The sequence below is a fragment of the Chiloscyllium punctatum genome, chromosome 1 (genome assembly GCF_047496795.1).
Source record: "Chiloscyllium punctatum isolate Juve2018m chromosome 1, sChiPun1.3, whole genome shotgun sequence".
NCBI lineage: Eukaryota > Metazoa > Chordata > Chondrichthyes > Orectolobiformes > Hemiscylliidae > Chiloscyllium > Chiloscyllium punctatum.
The window spans coordinates 38,913,231-38,939,545 of record NC_092739.1 but is presented as its reverse complement, the minus strand read 5'-3'; the positions used below and the strand labels follow the sequence as shown (position 1 = coordinate 38,939,545).

At 42.9% G+C, this 26,315-nt stretch overlaps 1 protein-coding gene across 1 annotated transcript in view; it reads right to left on the bottom strand.

Annotated features, from left to right (window-relative positions):
* bmp3 (bone morphogenetic protein 3) overlaps positions 1 to 22,913 on the bottom strand; it is a 53,004-nt gene extending 30,091 nt beyond the window's left edge. The window contains exon 1 of the mRNA XM_072593808.1: positions 22,379 to 22,913. Within this exon, the coding sequence (XP_072449909.1) occupies positions 22,379 to 22,640 (262 nt within the window). The 5' untranslated portion in view covers positions 22,641 to 22,913. The remainder of the gene's footprint in view (positions 1 to 22,378) is intronic.
* Positions 22,914 to 26,315: the final 3,402 nt, after the last annotated feature.

The following is a 26,315-nucleotide window of genomic DNA, read 5'->3' as shown; positions in this document are numbered from 1 at the left end:
CCAACATGTTCACATTCTGCACTCTCTCCAACATGTTCACATTCCACACTCTCTCCAACATGTTCAAATTCCACACTCTCTCCAACATGTTCACTTTCCGCGATCTCCCAACATGTTCACGTTGCGCACTCTCTCCAACATGTTCACATTCCAGAGTCTCGCCAACGTGTTCATATTCCAGAGTCTCGACAACATGTTCACATTCCACACTCACTCCAACGTGTTCACATTCCGCACTTTCTCACACATGTTCACATTCTGCACTCACTCCAACATGTCCACATTCCGCGCTCTCTCCAACATGTTCACATTCCACGCTCATTCCAATATGTTCACATTCTGCACTCTCTCCAATATATTAACAATCTGCCCTCACTAAAAATGTGTACACATTCTGCGCTCTCTCCAACATGTTCACATTCTGCACTCTCTCCAACATGTTCACATTCCACGCTCTCTCCAACATGTTCAAATTCCACACTCTCTCCAACATTTCACATTCCATACTCTCCAACATGTCCACATTCCGCGCTCTCTCCAACATGTTCACATTCCACCCTCTCTCCAATATGTTCACATTCTGCACACTCTCCAATATATTAACAATCTGCCCTCACTAAAAATGTGTACACATTCTGCGCTCTCTCCAACATGTTCACATTCCACACTCTCTCCAACATGTTCACATTCCACGCTCTCTCCAACATGTTCAAATTCCACACTCTCTCCAACATGCTCACATTCCACGCTCTATCCAAAATGTTCACATTCCACGCTCTCTCCAACATGTTCACATTCTGCACTCTCTCCAATATAGTAACAATCTGCCCTCACTAAAAATGTGTACACATTCTGCGCTCTCTCCAACATGTTCACATTCTGCACTCTCTCCAACATGTTCACTTTCCGCGATCTCCCAACATGTTCACGTTGCGCACTCTCTCCAACATGTTCACATTCCAGAGACTCGACAACATGTTCACATTCCAGACTCTCTCCAACATGTTCACATTCCACACTCACTCCAACGTGTTCACATTCCGCACTTTCTCACACATGTTCACATTCTGCACTCTCTCCCACAAGCTTATATTCCGCACTCTCTCCAACATGCTCACATTCCGTGCTCTCCCCAACATGCTCACATTCTGTACTCTCTTCAACATGCTCACATTCCGTGCTCTCCCCAACATGTTAATATTCTGCACTCTCTCCAACATATTCACATTCCACACTCTCTCCAACATGTTCATATTCTGCACTCTCTTCAACATGTTCACATTCCACATTTTCTCCAATATGTTCAGATTCCGCGCGCTCTCCAACATGCTCAGATTCCACACTCTTTCCAACATGTTCACATTCCAGACTCTCTCCAACATGTTCACATTCCACACTCACTCCAACGTGTTCACATTCCACACTTTCTCACACATGTTCACATTCTGCACTTTCTCCCACAAGCTTATATTCCGCACTCTCTCCAACATGCTCACATTCCGTGCTCTCCCCAACATGCTCACATTCCGTGCTCTCCCCAACATGCTCACATTCTGTACTCTCTTCAACATGCTCACATTCCGTGCTCTCCCCAACATGTTAATATTCTGCACTCTCTCCAACATATTCACATTCCACACTCTCTCCAACATGTTCATATTCTGCACTCTCTTCAACATGTTCACATTCCACATTTTCTCCAATATGTTCAGATTCCGCACGCTCTCCAACATGCTCAGATTCCACACTCTTTCCAACATGCTCACATTTCATACTCTCTCCAACATGTTCATGTTCCACACTCTCTTCTACATTCTTACATTCAACACTCTCTCCAACATGTTCACATTCCACATTCTCTCCAACATGTTCATGTCCCACACTCTCTTCTACATTCTCACATTCCACACTCTCTCCAACATGTTCACATTCCACACTCACTCCAACATGTTCACATTGAGGCTTCTCTACAAAATGTTCAAAATCTGCACTCTCTCCAACATGTTCATGTTCCACACTCTCTTCTACATTCTCACATTCCACAATCTCTTCAACATGTTCACATTCCACAATCTCTCCAACACGTTCACATTCTGCACTCTCTCCAACATGTTCACATTTTGCGCTCTCTCCAACATATTCACATTCTGCGCTCTCTCCCATATGTTCCCATTCTGCTCTCTCTCCAATATGTTCACATTCTGCACTCTCTCCAAAATGTTCACATACCACACTCTCTCCAACATGTTCACGTTGCGCACTCTTTCCAACATGTTCACATTCCACACTCACTCCAACGTGTTCCCATTCCTCACTCTCTCCCACACGTTTACATTCCGCACTCTCTCCAACATGCTCACATTCCATGCTCTCTCCAAAATGTTCACATTCTGCGCTCTCTCCAACATGCTCACATTCCACACTCACTCCAACATGTTCACATTCCGCGATCTCCCAACATGTTCACGTTGCACACTCTCTCCAACGTTTTCACATTCCAGACTCTCGCCAACATGTTCACAGTCCAGACTCTCTCCAACATGTTCACATTCCGCACTCTCTCCAACATGTTCACATTCTGCACTCTCTCCAAAATGTTCACATACCACACTCTCTCCAACGTGCTCACATTCCAGACTCTCTCCACAAGTTCACATTCCAGACTCTCTCCAACATGTTCATATTCCGCACTCTCTCCAACATGCTCACATTCCGTGCTCTCTCCAACATGTTCATATTCTGTACTCTCTCCCAGACGTTAACGTTCTGCACCTACTCCAACATGTTCATATTCAGCACTCTCTCCAACATGTTCATATTCTGCAATCTCTCCAATATGTTCAGATTCCGCGCTCTCTTCAACATGCTCAAATTCCACACTCTTGCCAACATGCTCACATTTCATACTCTCTCCAACATGTTCACATTCTGTGCTCTCTCCAAAATGTTCACATTCGACACTCTCTTGAACATGTTCACATTCCCACTCTCTCCAACATGTTCATGTAACACACTCTCTTCTACATTCTCACATTCCGCGCTCTCTCCAACATGTTCACATTCGGCATTCTCTCTAACATGTTCACATTCCACACTCTCTCCAACATTCTCACATTCCACAATCTCTCCAACATGTTCACATTCCACAATCTCTCCAACATGTTCACTTTCCACAATCTCTCCAACATGTTCACATTCCCACTCTCTCCAACATGTTCACATTCCAGACTCACTCCAACAAGTTCACATTCCAGACTCTCTCCAACATTTTCACATTCTGCACTCATGCCAAAGTGTTCGCATTCTGTGTCCTCTCCAATATGTTCCCATTCTGCACTCTCTCCAACATGTTCACATTTTGCGCTCTCTCCAACGTGTTCACATTCTGCGCTCTCTCCAACATGTTCCCATTCTGCACTCTCTCCAACATGTTCACATTTTGCGCTCTCTCCAACATGTTCACATTCTGCGCTCTCTCCCATATGTTCCCATTCTGCTCTCTCTCCAATATGTTCACATTCTGCACTCTCTCCAAAATGTTCACATACCACACTCTCTCCAACATGTTCAAATTCCACACTCGCTCAAACATGCTCACATTCCACACTCACTCCAACATGTTCACATTCCGCGATCTCCCAACATGTTCACGTTGTGCACTCTTTCCAACATGTTCACATTCCACACTCACTCCAACGTGTTCACATTCCTCACTCTCTCCCACTCGTTTACATTCCGCACTCTCTCCAACATGTTCACATTTTGCGCTCTCTCCAACGTGTTCACATTCTGCGCTCTCTCCAACATGTTCCCATTCTGCACTCTCTCCAACATGTTCACATTTTGCGCTCTCTCCAACATGTTCACATTCTGCGCTCTCTCCCATATGTTCCCATTCTGCTCTCTCTCCAATATGTTCACATTCTGCACTCTCTCCAAAATGTTCACATACCACACTCTCTCCAACATGTTCAAATTCCACACTCGCTCAAACATGCTCACATTCCACACTCACTCCAACATGTTCACATTCCGCGATCTCCCAACATGTTCACGTTGTGCACTCTTTCCAACATGTTCACATTCCACACTCACTCCAACGTGTTCACATTCCTCACTCTCTCCCACTCGTTTACATTCCGCACTCTCTCCAACATGCTCACATTCCATGCTCTCTCCAAAATGTTCACATTCGACACTCTCTTGAACATGTTCACATTCCCACTCTCTCCAACATGTTCATGTAACACACTCTCTTCTACATTCTCACATTCCGCGCTCTCTCCAACATGTTCACATTCGGCATTCTCTCTAACATGTTCACATTCCACACTCTCTCCAACATTCTCACATTCCACAATCTCTCCAACATGTTCACATTCCACAATCTCTCCAACATGTTCACATTCCACAATCTCTCCAACATGCTCACATTCCACGCACTCTCCAACATGTTCACATTCCACAATCTCTCCTACATGTTCACATTCCACACTCTCTCCAACATTCTCACATTCCACAATCTCTCCTACATGTTCACATTCCACACTCTCTCCAACATGTTCACATTCCACAATCTCTCCAACATGCTCATATCCCACGCACTCTCCAACATGTTCACACTCAGTGCTCTCTCCAACCTGTTCACATTCCGTGCACTCTCCCACATGTCCACATTCTGCACTCACTCCAACATGTTCACATTGAGGCCTCTCTCCATCATGTTCACATTCCGTACTCTCTCCAACATGTTCATGTTCCACACTCTCTTCTACATTCTCACCTTCCACACTCTCTCCAACAAGTTCACATTCCAGACTCTCTCCAACAAGTTCACATTCTGCTCTCATGCCAAAGTGTTCATATTCTGTGTTCTCTCCATTATGTTCACATTCTGCGATCTTTCCAACATGTTCACATTCCACACTCACTCCAACGTGATCACATTGCTCGCTCTCTCCAACACGTTCACATTCATCACTAACTCCAACCTGTGCACATTCCATAGTCTCTCCAATATTTTTTACATTCTGCGCTCTCTCCAACATGTTCACATTCCGCGCTCTCTCCAAAATGTTCACATTCCGCGATCTCTCCAAAATGTTCACATTCTGTCCTCTCTCCAACATGTTCACTTTGAGCGCTCTCTCGAATATGTTCACAATCTGCCCTCACTCCAACGTGTACACATTCTGTGCTCTCTCCAACACGTTCACATTCCACAATCTCTTCAACATGTTCACATTACACAATCTCTCCAACATGTTCACATTCTGCACTCTCTTCTACATGTTTACATTCCAGACTCTCTCCAACAAGTTCACATTCCAGACTCTCTCCAACATTTTCACATTCTGCACTCATGCCAAAGTGTTCATATTATGTGTTCTCTCCAATATGTTCCCATTCTGCTCTCTCTCCAAAATGTTCCCATTCTGCGCTCTCTCCATCATGTTCACATTCCACAATCACTCCAACATATTCACATTCTGCGCTCTCTCCAACATGTTCACATTCTGCACTCTCTCCAGTATATTCACAATCTGCCCTCACTAAAAATGTGTACACATTCTGCACTCTCTCCATCATGTTCACATTCTGCACTCTCTCCAATATGTTCAAATTCTGCACTCACTCCAACTGGATCACATTGCTCGCTCTCTCCAACATGTTCACATTCATCACTATCTCCAACCTGTTCACATTCCATAGTCTCTCCAATATTTTCACATTCTGCGCTCTCTCCAACATGTTCACATTCGGCAATCTCTCTAACGTGTTCACACTCCGCACTCTCTCACACATGTTCACATTCTGCACTCTCTTCAACATGTTCACATTATGCTCTCTCTCCCACAAGTTCACATTCTGCATTCTATCCAACATGTTCACATTCTGTACTCTCTCCAACATGTTCCCATTCCACGCTCTCTCCTACATGCTTAGCTTCTTCACTCTCTCCAACATTCTCACATTCCACACTCTCTTCTACATTCTCACATTCCGCGCTCTCTCCAACATGTTCACATTCGGCATTCTCTCTAACATGTTCACATTCCACACTCTCTCCAACATGCTCATATTCCACGCTCTCTCCAACTTGTTCACACTCAGTGCTCTCTGCAACATGTTCACATTCCGTGCACTCTCCCACATGTCCACATTCTGCACTCACTCCAACATGATCACATTGTGGCCTCTCTCCAAAATGTTCAAAATCTGCACTCTCTCCAACATGTTCATGTTCCACACTCTCTTCTACATTCTCACCTTCCACACTCTCTTCTACATGTTCACATTCCACAATCTCTCCAACATGTTCACATTCTGCACTCTCTCCAACTTGTTCACATTCCAGACTCTCTCCAACACTTTCACATTCTGCACTCATGCCAAAGTGTTCATATTCTGTGCTCTCTCCAATATATTCCCATTCTGCTCTCTCTCTAAAATGTTCACATTCTGCACTCTCTCCAATATATTCACAATCTGCCCTCACTAAAAATGTGTACACATTCTGCACTCTCTCCATCATGTTCACATTCCGCACTCTCTCCATTATGTTCACATTCTGCACTCACTCCAACGTGATCACATTGCTCGATCTCTCCAACATGTTCACATTCATCACTCTCTCCAACCTGTTCATATTCCATAGTCTCTCCAAAATGTTCACATTCTGCGCTCTCTCCAACATGTTCATACTCGGTAATCTCTCTAACGTGTTCACACTCCGCACTCTCTTCAACATGTTCACATTATGCGCTCTCTCCCACAAGTTCACATTCTGCACTCTATCCAACATGTTCACATTCTGTACTCTCTCCAACACGTTCCCATTCCACACTCTCTCCCACAAGTTCACATTCTGCACTCTATCCAACATGTTCACATTCTGTACTCTCTCCAACATGTTCACATTCTGTACTCTCTCCAACATGTTCCCATTCCACACTCTCTCCAACATGCTTAGCTTCCGCGCTCTCTCCAACATGCTGACATTCCATACTCTCTCCAACATGTTCACATTCCATACTCTCTCCAACATGTTCACATTCCACACTCTCTCCAACATGTTCACATTCCTCGTTCTCTCCAACATGTTCACATTCCACACTCTCTCCAACATGCTCACATTCTACACTCTCTCCAACATGTTCACATTCTAGACTTTCTCCAACATGTTCACATTCCAGACTCTCTCCAACATGTTCACATTCCACACTCATTCCAACATGTTCACATTCCGCACTTTCCAACATGTTCATGTTCCACACTCTCTTCAACACGTTGACATTTTGTGATCTCCCCAACATGTTCATATTCTGCGCTCTCTCCAACATGTTCACATTCCGCATTCTCTCCAATGTGTTCACATTCCACACTCTCTCCAACAAGTTCACATTCCAGACTCTCTCCAACGTGTTCACATTCCACACTCTCTCCAACATGTTCACATTCTACGCTCTCTCCAACATGTTCACATTCTGCAATCTTTCCAACATGTTCACATTCCACACTCACTCCAGCATGTTCGCATTCTGTGCTCTCTCCAATATGTTCACATTCTGCACTCACTCCAACGTGATCACATTGCTCGCTATCTCCAACATGTGCACATTCGTCACTCTCTCCAACCTGTTCTCATTCCATAGTCTCTCCAATATTTTCACATTCTGCCCTCCTCCAAAATGTTCACATTGGGCGCTCTCTCGAATATGTTCACAATCTGCCCTCACTCCAACATGTACATATTCTGCGCTCTCTCCAACATGTTCATATTCCGCACTCTCTCCAACATGTTCACATTCTGCACTCACACCAACGTGATCACATTGCTCGCTATCTCCAACATGTTCACATTCGTCGCTCTCTCCAACCTGTTCACATTTCATAGTCTCTCCAATATTTTCATATTTTGCGCTCTCTCCAACATGTTCACATTCCACGCTCACTCCAACATGTTCATGTTCCACACTCTCTTCAACATGTTCACATTCTGCGCTCTCTCCAATATGTTCACATTCCAGACTCTCTCCAATATTTTCACATTCTGCGCTCTCTCCAGCATGTTCACATTGAGCGCTCTCTCAAATATGTTCACAATCTGCCCTCACTCCAACATGTTCACATTCTGCAATCTCTCTAACGTGTTCACATTCCACACTCTTTCACACATGTTCACATTCTGTACTCTCTCCAACATGTTCACATTCCACACTCTCTCCAACATGTTCACATTCTGCGCTCTCTCCAGTATGTTCACATTCCACGCTCTCTCCAACATGTTCACGTTCCCCACTCTCTCTAACATGTTCAAATTGAGCACTCACTCCAACATCTTCATATTCCGTGATCTCTCCAACATGCTGACATTCCACGCTCTCTCCAACATGTTCACGTTCCGCACTCTCTCCAATATGTTCAAATTGAGCACTAACTCCAACATCTTCATATTCCATGATCTCTCCAACATGCTGACATTCCACGCTCTCTCCAACATGTTCACATTCCGCACTCTCTCCAATATGTTCACATTCCACACTCTCTCCAACATGTTCACATTCCGCACTCTCTCCAATATGTTCACATTCCACACTCTCTCCAACATGTTCACATTCCGCACTCTCTCCAACATGTTCACATTCCGCACTCTCTCCAATATGTTCACATTCCACACACTCTCCAACATGTTCACATTCCGCACTCTCTCCAATATGTTCACATTCCACACTCTCTCCAACATGTTCACATTCTGCGCTCTCTCCAACATGTTCACATTGAGCGCTCTCTCCAATATGTTCACAATCTGCCCTCACTCCAATGTGTACACATTCTGCGCTCTCCCCAACATGTTCACATTCTGCACTCTCTCTAACATGTTCACATTCCATACTTTCTCCAACATGTTCACATTCTGCGCTCTCTCCAGTATGTTCACATTCCACGCTCTCTCCAACATGTTCATGTTCTGCACTCTCCCCAACATGTTCAAATTGAGCACTAACTCCAACATCTTCATATTCCATGATCTCTCCAACATGCTGACATTCCACGCTCTTTCCAACATGTTCACATTCCGCACTCTCTCCAACGTGCTCACATTCCACACTCTCTCCAATATGTTCACATTCCACACTCTCTCCAACATGTTCACATACTGCGCTCTCACCAACATGTTCACATTCCGCACTCTCTCCAACATGTTCACATTCCACACTCTTTCCAACATGCATATGTTCCGTTCTCTCTCCAAAATGTTCACATTCCGTGCTCTCTCCAACATGTTCACATTGAGCACTCTCTCCAACATGTTCACATTCTGCACTCTCTTAACATGTTCACATTCTGCACTCACACCAACATGTTCACATTCCACACTCTCTCCAACAAGTTCACATTCCGCTCTCTCTCCAATATGTTCACATTCCACACTCGCTCCAACGTGTTCACATTCCGCACTTTCTCACACGTCACATTCCTCACTCTCTCCAACATGTTCACATTCCTCACTCACTCCAACGTGTTCACATTCCACACTCTCTCCAACATGTTCACATACCACACTCTGTCCATCATGTTCACATTCCAGACTCTCTCCAACAAGTTCACATTCCAGACTCTCTCCAACATGTTCACATTCCACACTCTCTCCAACATATTCCCATTCCACGCTCTTTCCAACATGTTCATATTCTGCGTTCTTTCCAACATTTTCACATTCTGCACTCACTCCAATGTGATCACATTTCTCGCTCTCTCCAACATGTACACATTCGTCGCTCTCTCCAACCATTCCATAGTCTCTCCAACATGTACACATTCCACACTCTCTCCAACATGTTCAGATTCCACACTCTCTCCAACATCCTCACATTCCACACTCTCTCCAACATGCTCACATTCCACACTCTCTCCAAAATGCTCACCTACCACACTCTCTCCAAAATGCACATGTTCCGTTCTCTCTCCAAAATGTGCACTTTCTGCGCTCTCTCCAACATGTTCACATTGAGCGCTCTCTCCAATACGTTCACATTCGTCACTCTCTCTAATCTGTTCACATCCGCATTCTCTCCATCATGTTCACATTCTACACTCACTCCAAAATGTTCACATTCTGCGCTCTCTCCAACATGTTCACATTCCACGCTCTCTCCTACATGTTCACATTCTGTGCTCTGTCCAAAATGTTCACATTCTGCGATCTTTCCAACATGTTCACATTCCACACTCACTCCAACATGTTCACATTCCACACTCACTCCAACATGGTCAACGTCCACACTCCCTCCAACACACTCACATTCTGCGCTCTCTCCAAAACGTTCACATTCCACACTCACTCCAACATGTTCACATTCTGCGCTCTCTCCAACATGTTCACATTCCACACTCTCTCCAACATGTTCACATTCCACACTCTCTCCAACATGTTCCCATTCCACGCTCTCTCCAACATGCTGACATTCCACACTCTCTCCAATATGTTCCCATTCCATGCTCTCTCGAACATGCTGACATTCCACGCTCTCTCCAACATGTTCACATTCCACGCTCTCTCCAACATGCTGACATTCCACACTCTCTACGTCATGTTCACATTCTGCAATCTCTGTAACGTGTTCACATTCCGCACTCTCTCCAACATATTCACATTCCACACTCTCTCCAACATGTTCACATTCCAGACTCTCTCCAACAAGTTCACATTCCAGACTCTCTCCAACATGTTCACATTCTGCACTCATGCCAACGTGTTCACATTCTGTTCTCTCTCCAACATGTTCCCATTCTGCGCTCTCTCCAACACGTTCACATTCTGGGCTCTCTCCAACATGTTCATATTCCACGCTCTCTCCAACATGTTCACATTCGGCGATCTTTCCAACATGTTCACATTCGTCGCTCTCTCCGACCTGTTCACATTCCATAGTCTCTCCAATATCTTCACATTCTGCGCTCACTCCCACATGTTCACATTCTGCACTCTCTCCAACATGTTCATCTTCTGCACTCTCTCCAACATGCTGACATTCCACACTCTCTCCAAAATGTTCACATTCTCCACTCTCTCCAACATGTTCACATTCTGCACTCTCTCCAACATGTTCATCTTCTGCACTCTCTCCAACATGCTGACATTCCACACTCTCTCCAAAATGTTCACATTCTGCACTCATTCCAAAATGTTCACATTCGGCACTCTCTCCAACCTGCTGACACTCCACAATCTCTCCAGCATGTTCACATTCTCCAATCTCTCCAAAATGTTCACATTCCGCGCTCTCTCCAACATCTTCAGATTGATCGCACTCTTGAATATGTTCACAATCTGCCCTCACTCCAACATGCACACGTTCCAACTCTCTCCAATATGTTCACATTCTGTACTCCCTCCAACATGTTCACATTCTGCAATCTCTCCAACACGTTCACATTCCACACTCACTCCAACATGTTCACATTCCGCGATCTCTCCAACATGTTCACGTACCGCACTCTCTCCAACTTGTTCACATTCCAGACACTCTCCAACACGTTCACATTCTGTACTCTCTACAACATGTTCACATTCTGTACTCTCTCCAATATGTTCACATTCCACGCTCCCTCCAACATGTTCGCATTCAGTGCTTTTTCCAACATGTTCATGTTCCGCACTCTCTCCCACATGCTCACATTCTGCACTCACTCCAACATGTTCACATTCTGCGCTCTCTTCAACATGTTCACATTGAGTACTGTCTCCAATATGTTCAAAATCTGCACTCACTCCAACTTGTTTACATTCCTCGCGCTCTCCCACATGTTCACATTCAGCACTCACTCCTTGTTCACATTCCACAATCTCTCCAATATGTTCAGATTCCGCGCTCTCTCCAACATGCTCACATTCCGCTCTCTCTTCACATTGAGTGCTGTCTCCAATATGTTCAAAATCTGCACTCACTCCAACTTGTTCATTTTCCTCACTCTCACCCACATGTTCACATTCAGCACTCCCTCGTTGTTCACATTCTGCACTCTCTCCAACATGTTCATATTCTGCACGCTCTGCAACATGTTCATATTCCACAATCTCTTCAATATGTTCAGAATCCGCAGTCTCTCCAAAAATGCTCACATTCCACACTCTCTCCAAAATGTTCACATTCCGTACTCTCTCCAACAGGTTCATATTCCGCGCTTTCTCCAATATGTTCACAATCTGCCCTCACTCCAACGTGTACACATTCTGTACACTCTCCAACATGTTCACATTCTGCTCACTCTCCAACATGTTCACATTCCGCGCACTCTCCAACATGTTCACATTCCGCGCACTCTCCAACATGTTCACATTCCGCGCTCTCTCCAACATGTTCACATTCCACGCTCTCTCCAACATGTTCACATTCCGCACTCTCTCCAAAATGTTCATATTCCGCACTCTCTCCAACATGTTCACATTGAGCGCTCTCTCGAATATGTTCACAATCTGCCCTCACTCCAACGTGTACACATTCTGTGCTCTCTCCAACATGTTCACATCCTGTGCTCTCTCCAAAATGTTCACGTTCCAAGCTCACTCCTACATGTTCATATTCCGCACTCTCTCCAATATGTTCACAATCTGCACTCATTCCAACTTGTTCACATTCCTCGCTCTCTCCACCCTGTTTACATTCCCACTCTCCCCAATATGTTCACATTCTGCACTCTCTCCAACATGTTCGTATTTTGCACTCTCTCCAATATGTTCACATTCCACACTCTCTCTATAATTTTTACATTCTGCACTCACTCCAAAATGTTCACATTCGGCACTTTCCCCAAAATTTTTACATTCTGCACTCTCTCCAACATGTTTGGATTCTGCACTCTCTCCAAAATATTCACATTCTGTATCTCTCCAACATGCTGACATTCCACACTCTCACCAATATGTCCATGTTCTGCACGCACTCCAACATGTTCTCATTCTGCACTCACTCCATGTTAACATTCCGCACTCTTTCCCACAACTTCACATTCCGCACTCTCTCCAACATATTCACCTTACGCACTCTCTCCATGTCCACATTTTGCACTCACTCCAACATGTTCACATTCTGAACTCACTCTCTCCAACACATTCACATTCCAGACTCTCTCCAACATGTTCACATTCTGCACTCACTCCAATGTGTTCACATTCCACGATCTCTCCATCATGTTCACATTCCACAGTCTCTCCAACATGTTGACATTCCGCACTCTCTCCAAAATGTTCATATTCTGCACTCCATCCAAAATGTTTGCATTCTGCACTCCCTTCAAAATGTTCACATTCTGTACTCACTCCAACACGTTCACATTCTGCACTCTCTCCAACATGCTGACATTACTCACTCTCTCCAAAATATCCACATTCTGCACTCACTCCAAAGCATTCACATTCTGCACTCCCTCTAAAATGTTCACATTCTGCACTCCCTTTAAAATGTTCACATTCTGCACCCCGTCCACATTCTGTACTCTATCCAACATGCTGACATTCCACAATCTCCCAAGATGTTCACAGTCCACATTCTCTCCAACATGTTCAAATTCCCAGTCTCTCCAACATGTTCATGTTCCACACTCTCTTCAACATTCTCACATTCCACAATCTCTCCAACATGTTCATGTTCCACACTCTCTCCAAAATCCTCACATTCCACACTCTCTCCAATGTTCTCACATTCCACACTCTCCCAAAATATTCACATTCTGTACTCTCTCCAATATGTTCACATTCCACGCTCTCTCCAACATACTCACATCCCACACTCTCTCCAACATTCTCACTTTCCACACTCTCTCCAACATGTTCACATTCTGCACTCCCTGCAACATGTTCATGTTCCACAGTCTCTCCAACATGTTCGCATTCTGCACTCTCTCCAACATGTTCATATTTCTCACACTCTCCAAAATGTTTACATTCTGCACTCTCCCCAAACTTTTCACAGTCTGCACACTCTCCAATGTGTGCACATTCCACAGTCACTCCAACACGTTCACATTCTGCAATCTCTCCAACATGCTGACATTCCACAATCTCTCCAACATGTTCACATTCCCACTCTCTCCAACAAGTTCACCTTCCACACTCTCTTCTACATTCTCATATTCCACAATCTCTCCAACGTGTTCACAATCCACACTATCTCTGAACATGTTCACATTCTCCACTCTCTCCAACATGTTCACATTCTGCGCTCTCTCCAATATGTTCACATTCTGCACTCATTCCAACTTGTTCACATTCCTCGCTCTCTCCAACATGTTCACATTCTGCACTCTCTCCAACATGTTCACATTCTGCACTCTCTCCAACACTTTCACATTCCACACTCTCTCCAACATATTCACATTCCGTGCTCTCTCCAACATATTCACATTCATTGCTCTCTCCAACATGTTCACATTCCACAATCTCTCCAACATGTTCACATTCCGCACTCACTCCAACGTGTTCACATTCCTCGCACTCTCCGACATGTTCTCATTCTGCAGACTCACCACCGTGGTCACATTCAGTGCTCCCTCCATCATCTGCACATTCTGCACTCTGTCCAACATGTTCACGTTCCACACTCTCTCCAACATATTCGCATTCAGTGCTCTGTCCATGTTCACATTCTGCGCTCTCTCCAATATGTTCACATTCCACACTCTCTCCAACATGTTCACATTCTGCACCCCCTCCAATATGTTCATATTCTGCGCTCTCTCCAACTTGTTCACATTCCACATCCTCTCCAGCAGGTTCACATTCCGCGCTCACTCCAACATGTTCACATTCCACACTCTCTCCAACATGTTCACATTCCACGCTCTCTCCAACATGTTCACATTCCACACTCTCTCCAACGTGTTCACATTCCGCACTCTCTCCAACACGTTCACATTCCGCACTCTCTCCAACATATTCACATTCCGTGCTCTCTCCAACATATTCACATTCCGTGCTCTCTCCAACATGTTCACGTTCCTCACTCTCACCAACAGGTTCACATTCCGCAATCTTTCCAACATGTTCACATTCTTTCTTGAGGTCCTGAAGAAAAGTCATACCTGTCTTGTAACATCAACTCTGTTTGTATCTCGATCGATGCTGCCAGACCTACTGAGTTTCTCACTCTCTGCTGGTTAATGCTTTGCATAATCTCGAGATAAGTATCTCGCTCTTGCTTTCTCTACCCTTCATCAAGAATAGAGTATTCTAGGCTTTATTATAAACTCCTCAACCTGTCCAGCCACCTTCAATTACTTGTGCATACATCCACCCAGATGCCTCTGCTTCAGCAGCCCTTTTCATCCCCTTTTATTTTATACTGGCTCTCCATGTTCTTCCCATCAAAATACATCTCTCCCTTTTCCCCACATTGAACTTCATCCACCCACTTGACTGATTTATTTGTCCTTTTGAAGTTTTACATTGTGCTTCTCATAGTTTACACCCCTTTTTATATTTGTTCATGCCTGCGTGACCATCGCTGGTTAGGCCAATATTTATTGCCTATCCTTAGTTGCCCTTGAGAAGGTTGTAATGGGTCACATTTTAAACTGTTTTGAATGCTTGTGCTATAGGTATACCCACTACATGATGGTTGGGAGTGTGAGCTGGGACTTTGACCCTGGATCAATGAAAGCATATTGATGAGTGTCTACTTCAGAATAGTGTATGGCATAGAATGGGACTTGTAGGCAATGGTGTTTCAATGAAGCTGTTGCCCTTATCCTTGGGGATCAGAGGTTTGGAAGATGGCAAAGGAACTTTAGTAACTGCATATTATAGATAAGGATATCTGTCACTCTGTGTTGCTATTGTTGGGAATTAATATTTAAGGTGGTTGCTAGGGTTCCAGTTAAGGTTAGCTACTTTGTCTTGGATGATGTTGAGATTTTGTTCATTGTTGGAACTGCAATAATCAAGTATTCCCACAGAAGCCTGATTTGTATCTTGTAGATGGCAGACATGCTTTGAGAAATCAGGAAGGCAGAGTTAGTTTCTGCTAAACTCCCATGCTCCAACCTGTACTTGCAGCCACAGTATTTAATCAGTGGTAACCCCCAAGATGGTAGTAGTGAGTGATATCATAGCAATGGTAATGTCATTGTACAAAAAGAGGAGATGGTTAGATTTTCTCTGTTTGATGATGGTTATCGCTAGGTCTTGTGTCTAGCACATGACTATGGAATATCTACAGAGATATTCTGGGACTGACACAATTGATCTCCAACAAACACTGTCCATTTTATCTACCCCAAACATAATGCACAAAATATATCTAAACTATTGGATTCAGGTTTCTGATGCATTGTCCTATACATGCACAATGATGAACTGTACAGAATTAAATTTTGAATTAACTAGACTTCATATAGCAAAAGAATTGATAAATTAATTTCATATACACCTTTGGTACAAGTGAGATCAGCTCTCATCTTTATAGTATAGTTGAGATAATCTTTACTTGAGAAAATAGTTTACCTAATGCCAAAGATTATTCAAATTTGCTTTAATAGTGCTATAGGAAAGACCTAAAATACCATTTCTAGTTAATCACCTTTTCCTAATAAGAAGGTGTAATCAAGATTTTATCTTAAAGGTTTTTTTTTTCAATTTAAGATATGGGTACCAGAGAATATATCATTGATGGCAACAATTTCGTTTATGTTATTTCTGGTCATGAAATATGAGGTGTATTATTTCTAACTGCATTCTCAATATGGGGAATTGTAAGGCATATTATAGGTCAAAGCCAGCTAGAGGACAAATTCAATGTGTCTTATTTTCACCTAGCATGGTTGCATATCAGGAAAATAGTATTCATAATGCGTGTTGTGTAATTTACTTCCTGGAGTAGAAATGCTGGAATTTATTGGGGTACCAACAATAAATCAGAGACATCTTATGTCAAAATGCATGACGATGCAATCCTAGTTCGACCTTTGGTAGGTATCCCTGTTTGAACTTCTGCTTACAAGACACAAATTTCTAGGTGAACTATCTGGGAAAGAGTTCCACTAACAGAAGTAAAATGAGAAATTTTAATACAGGTTTGAAATTATACAGCATGTTAAAATAGATCTTATGTTTTTTTTCCAGAATAGGGTAAAAGTTTGGCTTAGTTCTTGGCTATTTGGGGAAAATGCTTTAATCACAGTTGTGTAGATTAGCAACAACTTTTAATATACAATAAAACGTGCATTGAAGCATACTGTCATAGCGCTGAAACAAACAATTCAATCCATTAAACACAAAACATTTAATGTGTGCCAATACTTTTCTTTACCGTTTTCTCTCTCTTCATCCTAAATTTACTCTCCTTTCTTCTCACAATGTATACATTCTTCTTCCTCAAGCTGTATTTGAGTAAGGGAAGAACAACTTCACTTTTCCTCATTTATAGGATGATAAATGGCTGATCATGAGGTAGTTTGTTCACTGTAAAGGTTCAGATGCTGTTTACTCAGTTACACACAGTTTGCCCTGAATTATTGGTGAGAAGTTTTCCAGCACAAAGTAGGATAGCTGACATCGAAACCAACATGAGTCTCAAGGTTGCACGGTCAGCAGTGGCACCGTGGTGACTGATTTAAGAGGACACAATCAGGCTTGCTCTCCATGCCACCAATCCAATCAGAGTGCCAGTGGTTCTGCAGCCTCCGCAAAACCATCAAGAAAAATGGCCACTGCTCAATCTGCAAGGGGACTGAGAGAGTGCCTCCACTTTGATCCATCGTTTAAGTGAAGGTGAAAAATCTGATGCCGTACTGCAGTCAGGCAGACAGACCTGAATGAATGGTAGGGAGGGTCTAACCTACCCCATAGGGAAATCCAATGATCAAAACAAATGATACTTGGAAATAACCACACTGAACCTCCATTTTGATGTATTTAATACAAGTTGGACCAGTATGTCTCATTCTCCCATTTTACCAGTTTTTCCTTCTGGCACAGAGCTTCTAGAAACCAATATCACACCCTGGGAATCTCCTGGGAGGCTGCTTTCATGAATTTGCTGGCCTCCCAATAAGAAATGGGAATCACTTTGCCCATCATGAGAAAATGATCATCAGTTTTATTTTAATTGTGCGAATTAACTGAGTATTGTTAGGAAAATAGCCAGAGTTAGATCTGCTGTGGGGTGCCATCCTTATTGGGTTCACTGGCATTTTACTGCCACTTCCACCACCTGTTACCATGTCACCCATAGGCCTGGTTAAACATCGACCATTGAATTACTATCTCATGATTCACTGTACACTATTTATCATCCTTCATATTTTAAATGTAATTACAATTTAACTTGGGTTTTATAATGTCTTCATCTCCATATCTCTCAGGCAATGTGAGAAGTGTAAACATAGTTACACCCAAGTAGAGTGAAGCTCATTGGCGTGCACCTCAGAGTTATATAAATTCTTGTTGAATGTGAGTCTTAACTCCTTCTTCTATTTCTGATAATGCTGTGTCCAGTTATTCCTTCTACATCAATTACATGTTTAATTATAGACAACATTCTCTAAGTTCTGCCACTGGAAACACAACAGAGTAAGTATCATATTTTGAGATCAACATTGTGTGAAACCAGTTGATTTACACACAGATCAAAATTGATGACAGAGGGAGCTCTTTCCCTATTAAATACAACCTATCCCTATTAAATATTAACCTTCCCAAAAAAAAGTGCAATTCACTATAAATGATGTTAGCAAAGTTTTACAAAATAGGGGGGAATTCCTAACTTCTGGGCATTTCAGTGTTTGTAGTTTAGAAGCAATCTAAATATGAAGGATGTTCAATAAAGAAATATTGTGATATTCTGGGTCGAGAGAGGTTACTTTCCAAGAAAAACTGTTGCAAAACAATTTGATGTTCAGATATCAAATGATTGCATGACATAAAGTGACTAATTGGTGCACCGAACTAAAGTCCACCTTCAAGTAATGGTTAAAGTTGAAGCAGTAGAAAAATTTAAATTGCAAAAGATGGTCAAATGATATAGAATATGATTTATGGTCTTATAGCCTCACTATTCTAAAGAGGTCCAAATGATTTTGATCTTTGTAAGCATCATAAAAGAAAAAAACATTCAACAATCATAAGAACTTGGAGATTGATTTTCTCAAAAGCAAAAGATGTGATTTGTATTGATGTTGCATATTATTTTAGCAATATCCAAGTCCAAATGGACTTTCTGTTTTTAATTAAAATTAAAGATTAAATGACAAAATGATGACAAGTTGAAATTGTTGAATTTATGCATTCTTGGGAGAATGGCAACACAAAACAAATTATAATTTTTTATTGTTGTCAGAAAATTTAGATTCCTTGCCATTTAAAATTCTTAGATTTAATAAGTAATATAAAAAGACTGTCAAAATGTTATTGTCTTAAAGTGGCAGCAGCATGTGAGTAACAGAGTACCCTAACCAGACAATCATAAACCACCTTTACAAAGCATTGGCTATTCTTGTGCTCAATGCACAGGCCATGGGTTCATCAATTTAAATGTACATGACAATGGCAGAATAAAATAAAAAGGCTGCATTCAAAGTGCTGTTGTCTCTCCATCTCCTTAGACCATCAAGTACATTGAGTTATCCACATATCTCCCTAAATCAAAAACAATCTCATGTATCCAGAAGCAGATATAGACAAAACTTTTGTCAAATAAATGGTTCTCTTTATTTCCTTTCAAGTTAATAGCTTCAATTTAATAAACCACTTTATCACAACTCTAATCATAACGCTAACCCAACTGTAAGATTGTAATGCCAATGTACCATCCAATTCCTGACACTTTACAGTTCTAAACAATGCCTGTGCAATGGTTCACTAATGTCTTTTTGGGAAGGAAACTGCCATGTGTGATTCCAAACTTACAGCAATGTAGCTGACATTTAACTGCCTTCTGGGCAATTAATGCTGGCCTAACCAGTGACACTCTCATCCCATGAATGAAGTTTTTTTAAAAAAGTTTATTATTTACTCCTTGGGTTGAATAGTTGTGCAGTATGAGTTAACCAATTGTATGGCAAAACTGACACATTACTGTTCAAATCACAGAACAATCCAAGTGGTCTTTAGCCTTTGAGATCAGGTAGGTAGATTGTAATAATGAAAACAAAAAAAAATACTGGAAATCACAGCAGGTCAGGCAGCATCCATAGAGAGAGAGCAAGCTAACATTTCGAGTCTAGATGACTCTTCAGCAGAGTTGCTGCCTGACCCATTGTGTTTTCCAGCATTTTTATTTCAGTACTGCGGTAATTTTCTCCTAGATTGTAAGAATGTTTTCCGGCCTTGTGTGTTCTGATCTTATATACATGGATTTTTTTTTGCAAAGATTCAACAACATCAATATGCTCTTGCAGTTCATACCAGTATAATTGATAACCAAATCACATGATCACACAATTTAATTTGAATACAGTATTTATCACATACATTAAATTCTTCTAAAGTAGACTAAAACACAATGCCCTTACTAACTTTTGTTTAACTTCAGTTGTTGGGAACCAAGCTGGAGGGCTAAGGTGAGTCAGAAAGGTAGGTATTCTGACAGTTGCATATAACATCCCAAATTATACATTCCTCTTTCCTTCACAAGGTTTGGTGTAATTTCAAGACTTTAATCTAATGCTAGGATTCAAATATGTATAAACTGCATGAGCTTTGCTCTCATGGTTTATGATAGCATGGAAACCATTTATTGGATTACAGTTTTATAACTATAATTTTCTTCCAAACATCCCATCATTTCAATTTAAATAAAACATCTTGGGTGACATCATAAAGTCCGTAAGTGAAGATTTAGAACTCAATCCAGGGTTTAAAACCATGCCACATTTTCTTTGAATGACAAAATTTAAAAAGAAAATGTTGTGAATATGCCTGAGACAGACCATGCTATTAAGAATGCACACTAAGAGAGTTCTCGTCTCTGTCACCTTTTTTTTTGCTGCAATTTTAAATTATCCGCCTCGTGAGGGGACAAGACTTGTGCAGTAAGTGTGACGCAGTCATTACAACTACTGATATTAATACTGGGAAGGTACAGTTTTGCTCAGGGTACAGATCGTCCTATAGTCAAAGGGTTAGTAACACTCCAGGAAGACAAGATACATGGGAACACCGTCACCTGGAAATTCCCCTCCAAGCCGGTCACCACCCTGACGTTGAAGTTTAGTATCGCTCATGCAGCTTCACTGGGTCAAGCTCCTGGTGTTGCCTCCCTGATGGTATTAGCCCATGGACTGCAATGGTTCAAGAAGGCAGCTCAGCACCACGTCAAAGACACTGAGGGATGTGCAATCAATGCTGCTCCAAGCAGCCATGCCTACATCTGATGAATGACCTAAAAAAAAGGGACTTATTTACCCTTCCTCACCTATTAAGAGTAATTTGATGGGCGGTGGGTGGAGGAGAGAGGTAAAGTCAGTTGATCAGATGGCTAAAGTATGTTTCAGAATAACAGGAGAGCACGGATTTCCCCCTGGCTGTGGGCAAATTTGGAACTTACTTGCTGGGCGTGCCTTCGAGGTTGGAGGGCCAGAAATGATCAAACAAAACCGGTCAAGAAAACGGATGAGAAAAAGAGAAAACGGTTCAAGAGAGAACATCAAGGACTATGAGGCAAGGACCAGGCTCTGCGATGAATATCCATCCCACAGCATTTGATTGAAGTGCTGTCACAGCTCACTGAATCTGAGCTCAAAATGAAAATCGCCTTTTGGAGAACATGAGAGAACCAAATAAAAAAAACTAGAAGATTACGGTGAAGTTTGCAGATTTGTTTTAGTCTATTGTGGTCTCATCATCTAAACTGGCTGCTGGGAATAATGGTTTGGAAACACCATTGCTTGATATGTATTTTAAAAATGTTTTGTAGTTGATTACAGGAAACAACTTGTCCGGGTCCAGAGAGTAGTTTAATCGGTACAGTGACTCGAGGAAAGATGCGCAGATGAACAGCGACAGTAGCAGGGTTGAAGTTACAACTGGTTAGACGGGAATGTTGCCTTTTATATGTTCGACAGTCCTAATGGACAGCGGAATTGTTATTGCATTAAGACTGGATTTTTAGTTGCATGAAGAGAGATCCCAGTTATTTACAGAGTGAATACTGAAGACAGCAAAGGTACACCAACATATCCCTCTGCACAATAAAGGTTAGGACCACTGTTTGGAATTCCCGAGTAATAAACAGGCCGGTTAAAAAATCTCCGGCGATCTGTAGGCTGCAAGGCTACCCTATAAAATCAGAGGCATGCTAAATCACGCTCAGCACCATCCAACCATCACCCCCAACCTCTAAAGTTAGAACCACATCACATCCCACCCTGATATACTCACCCAGTGTAGCTTTGTAACTGCGGACTGTATGACCATCCTTGAAGCGGTCGCCTGCTTTGTTGTACTTGTCATAAAGCAGCAGCATGTGCTCGGACAGCGTGTCCTGACTCTGGTCTGCTTCTGTGGAGCCGGGGCTTCCCTTCTCTCCCAAGGCAGGAATTCTCCTAAGTCCGCGGAAATGATCCTTCAGCAGATCCGAAAAGCCCGCGGTTAAACAGCTCCATCCGACACACACAAACACCAGCGTGTGAAATTTGCCCATCCTCTTTTTTTTTCAGAAGGGAAGGAGTAGAGAAACGCAGCAAAAAGTAGGAATTGATTGCCCTCGGAAAAGGAAGAAAATAATGCTCAGGGAAAACGTCCTAGACTTGTTTTTTTTTTGAGGTTGGCGTTTTTCTGAGCGGCTGCTGGAATATATTGAGGGTAGTTCTCTCAGCTCCTGGGATGTGTGTGTGTGTGTGTGTGCACACGGAGCTCGGCTCACTGTGATGCCTCTGATCGCTGGCTGTTTGCTAGTGCCGTCTGCCGGTTTCGGACTCGCCTGTTCTGTTCCTCTCTGACTGCAGACGCACGGTGTTATGTGTCCCAGCTCAGGGCAGAGCTTCGGTCTGACCAATCAAACTGCTTCCCTGCCTCAAAATCAAATCAGACTTCCAAAAGCCAACGACATCTCAGATTGTGACTTTATAAATGGTTAACGTGGTCCCAACCGATTGCCACGAGGTACAGCTCTTACACACAGCACTTTAAACCGAGAGTGTGGAGTTTTAATAGCAGGCGTTAACTTGAGGGGCAGGAGATAGTTATTTTGTGGCTGGACTGCGAGAAAGCATTTCGTGTTTAACTCTCACGTTCAGTCGCTTCTTGAAGTGTCATTTCTGTACAGCAGCACGATCCCGATAGGATCCAGGTATCAGCATTAGTTGGACAGTCACTTTGATCCGTGTCAACCTTTCTTTTGGCGGGGGGGGCTGGGACAGTACAAACCTTTATAAACAACAGTCCATCTTCATGGTCATTACTTCCAGTTGAGGTTGTTATGAACCTGTCAGATTTTGGCAGATCGCTCCCCAGATGTTGTCACTTACCCGCACGTTCTCAGCGCTGATGTGAAATGTCTAACTCCATCGCCTACCTATAACCCGCGGGGTTAGTTGACATGCTCTTTCAGCTGGTGAACAACCTCATCAAGATTATCGATAATTAGCACATCCGAAATTCTCTGGGACTCATCCGGTAAACAATAGCGCAGGTCAAGTTGAAAGTGTTTCAGCAAAGTTGGGATGGTTTGAGGATAATGCAGTTTATTCCAGGTTTTAAGTGGGATCTACTCTCTGTTCAGAAATGAATAGCGTTAAGCGGACACATCCTGTCGAGCTCCTGGCCCGGACACAGTCGCTGAGTGTCTCACACACGCCAAATAAAGATAGGAAGAAGGCTTTAAATACTCTCTTTCACGGGCATCCATGAGTAACTAATGATTTCCCGTAAACCCTCTATTGCTTTGATGTCTATTGGTTGATTCAGATATGTTTAGGTTTCTCCCCGAATAATTTTAACTAAGATGTCAGTTTTTTTGCTTTAATATGTGAAACAGTTCGTATTTTAGATCTATTTACAACGCATACTAAAGAGTAACTAGGGTTGATTTATGATTTGTCAATTCAGTTTTAAAGTGAATAATATGACAAAACACAATGAAAAGTTTCAACTGATTGAGCGTCGTTACTGGCTGCTGGGGTTTGTGGAAAGAGCCTTTCTCCCTCACTTTGCAAACACCAAGTGTCACTCCCTACTGAGGTTCTACCTGTCCCTGGTGTGGTGAAGCATGGGACTGGCCTCGCTGCTGCGGAACGCTCCAAACAGTTGGACTGTTCCATGTTACCTGTGCTCCACGGAGAAATTTGCAAAGGAAAATAACTGACAAGTCCATCACAAAGTGGTCAGCACGTAGCCCCATTGAGACACTGTGGGGAAAGAAGACTGGACCTGTCTGGTTGTTCCCTGAGCAGATTGTCAAAGTCACTTGGCAGCGTGCCTCATGCGGAACTTTCCAACAAGCTCCAAGATATCGCTTGGTTGATAGGGAGAAGGGCACTGCCTCTGAGATCCTTCATGTATGCCCTGACTCTGCACCATGGCATGTTGCCCTCTAAGCATCCACAGGGAGGTAAAGACTATCACCCATCTCCTTCTGGAATGTGCCTTTGCAGAGGAAGCCTGGGGAAAGATGCAGTGGGTTTGTGTTGAGGTTGATCCCGACCAGCTCCCTGTCAGGCAGGACTCTGCACTCCAGGCCTGTTTCCCTGCACTCACACCCAGACAAACAGTGATTGTACCTGGAGGACCATCAGCTGGGTGAAAGATGCTCTTTGGTCTGCTCAAAACTTGTTGGTCTTCCAGAGCAAGGAGTTGATCTTGACCTGGTGTTGCAGACTGGTATATTCCAAGATCCAGGATTATTTGCTGAGGGCACCTACCGCCAAGGCACAGTGGAGAAAGACCACTGTCTAAGGTCCTTCTGCTATCAAGCACCTACATACGCCAAATACATGTAAATGTGGTCTTTGGCGTGCTGTTGGGTTCAGTGAAACTCCAATGTCTGTTCCTTGATATGCTACTGTGCAGAACCGAACTGCGTTAGTGACTATGTAAACAACTTTTTTTTTAAAGAATTACATATATATACGTGAAATTTTAAAGTCACAAATCGTGAAGAGTAGCCAGGTGTATGTTGAATACAATAATGCAAATACTCCAAGGTGTTCACGAACAGGAGAGATGGGCTTTTGCCAATGGCCGTCAGTCACCAGCGAACTGTGTCCGAATGAAAGGCGAACGTTTTGCTGAATTCAGCTCACATCGTGGAGGTCGGTGGGCCGCCGTGCTAATCTTCTCACATTATTCTAAATCCAAGGCACAAGCACAATACCGCATTGTGAGTGCTCCTGAGCTGACCAGTTTAACTGATCTGCCATCAGATTTAAGTTACACCAACTTCCCAACACGCATTTCGGAAATCCCCAAAAGGAGAGGCCTTGCCAAGAACTGACAGACTCACCTTTATCCGCATCTGACTTCAGTCACAATCAGCTTTACATTCCTGGTCTTTGATTGACTCCAATATATCTGCACTTGATCCACCCAATAGATCATCTTTTGAACTGATTTCTGGGTAAATGGCTATTTTCCTCATTGGTTAACTCTGCACTCTCAGGTGGACGGCAGTTGTGGGACCTGTCCCGTTTAGCCCTCTTTCCAACTTCTCATGAACCTTCTACCCAGGTTCATTGTCCGAAGCTGTGAACAAAACTGTAGCCCATCATTGGACAGGAAGGTCCTTCTCTGGGCATTAATTGTTTACCTGGTCTTCAGAAGACACGAGAAGAGTGTCTAAAATTCAATAAGTGAAATAGTTACAAGATACTCTAAATCTTGGAAATGGGACGGGAATATTTTGACAGCGTGTACATGCAGGGTTTATGTTCCTAGTCTCCAACAATCAGGAGTCAGAATTGCTAAAACACCATCTCTGACCATTGCTGAACTTACTCATATAACTTGGCGTGTTCCTCTCCTAACCCGAAAAGTCAATCCTGGCGGATGGCACAACTGTTAAAATTGCAGCATGACATTATTTACTTTAACTGCGCAGTCAGCGGAGGGAGGGTTAATGAGTAACCACATAAATGTTTCCAAAAGTCTTCTTAGGTATGAAATGATTAATAGGGCAGGGCACACTTCTTGAAGTTGGACGAGTGCCCAGTAAATATCGTCAGGTTGCAACCAAAACAGAATTCGAGGGACATACACGACAGGTCGGTCAGCATTTGAGAAAGGGTAAAGACTTGGGTGGGACCTTTACATCAGAATTGATCTTATAAACAGTCACAGCCCAAACACGAGCTTGTATTCGGCATTCAGATGTTGTTTGGTT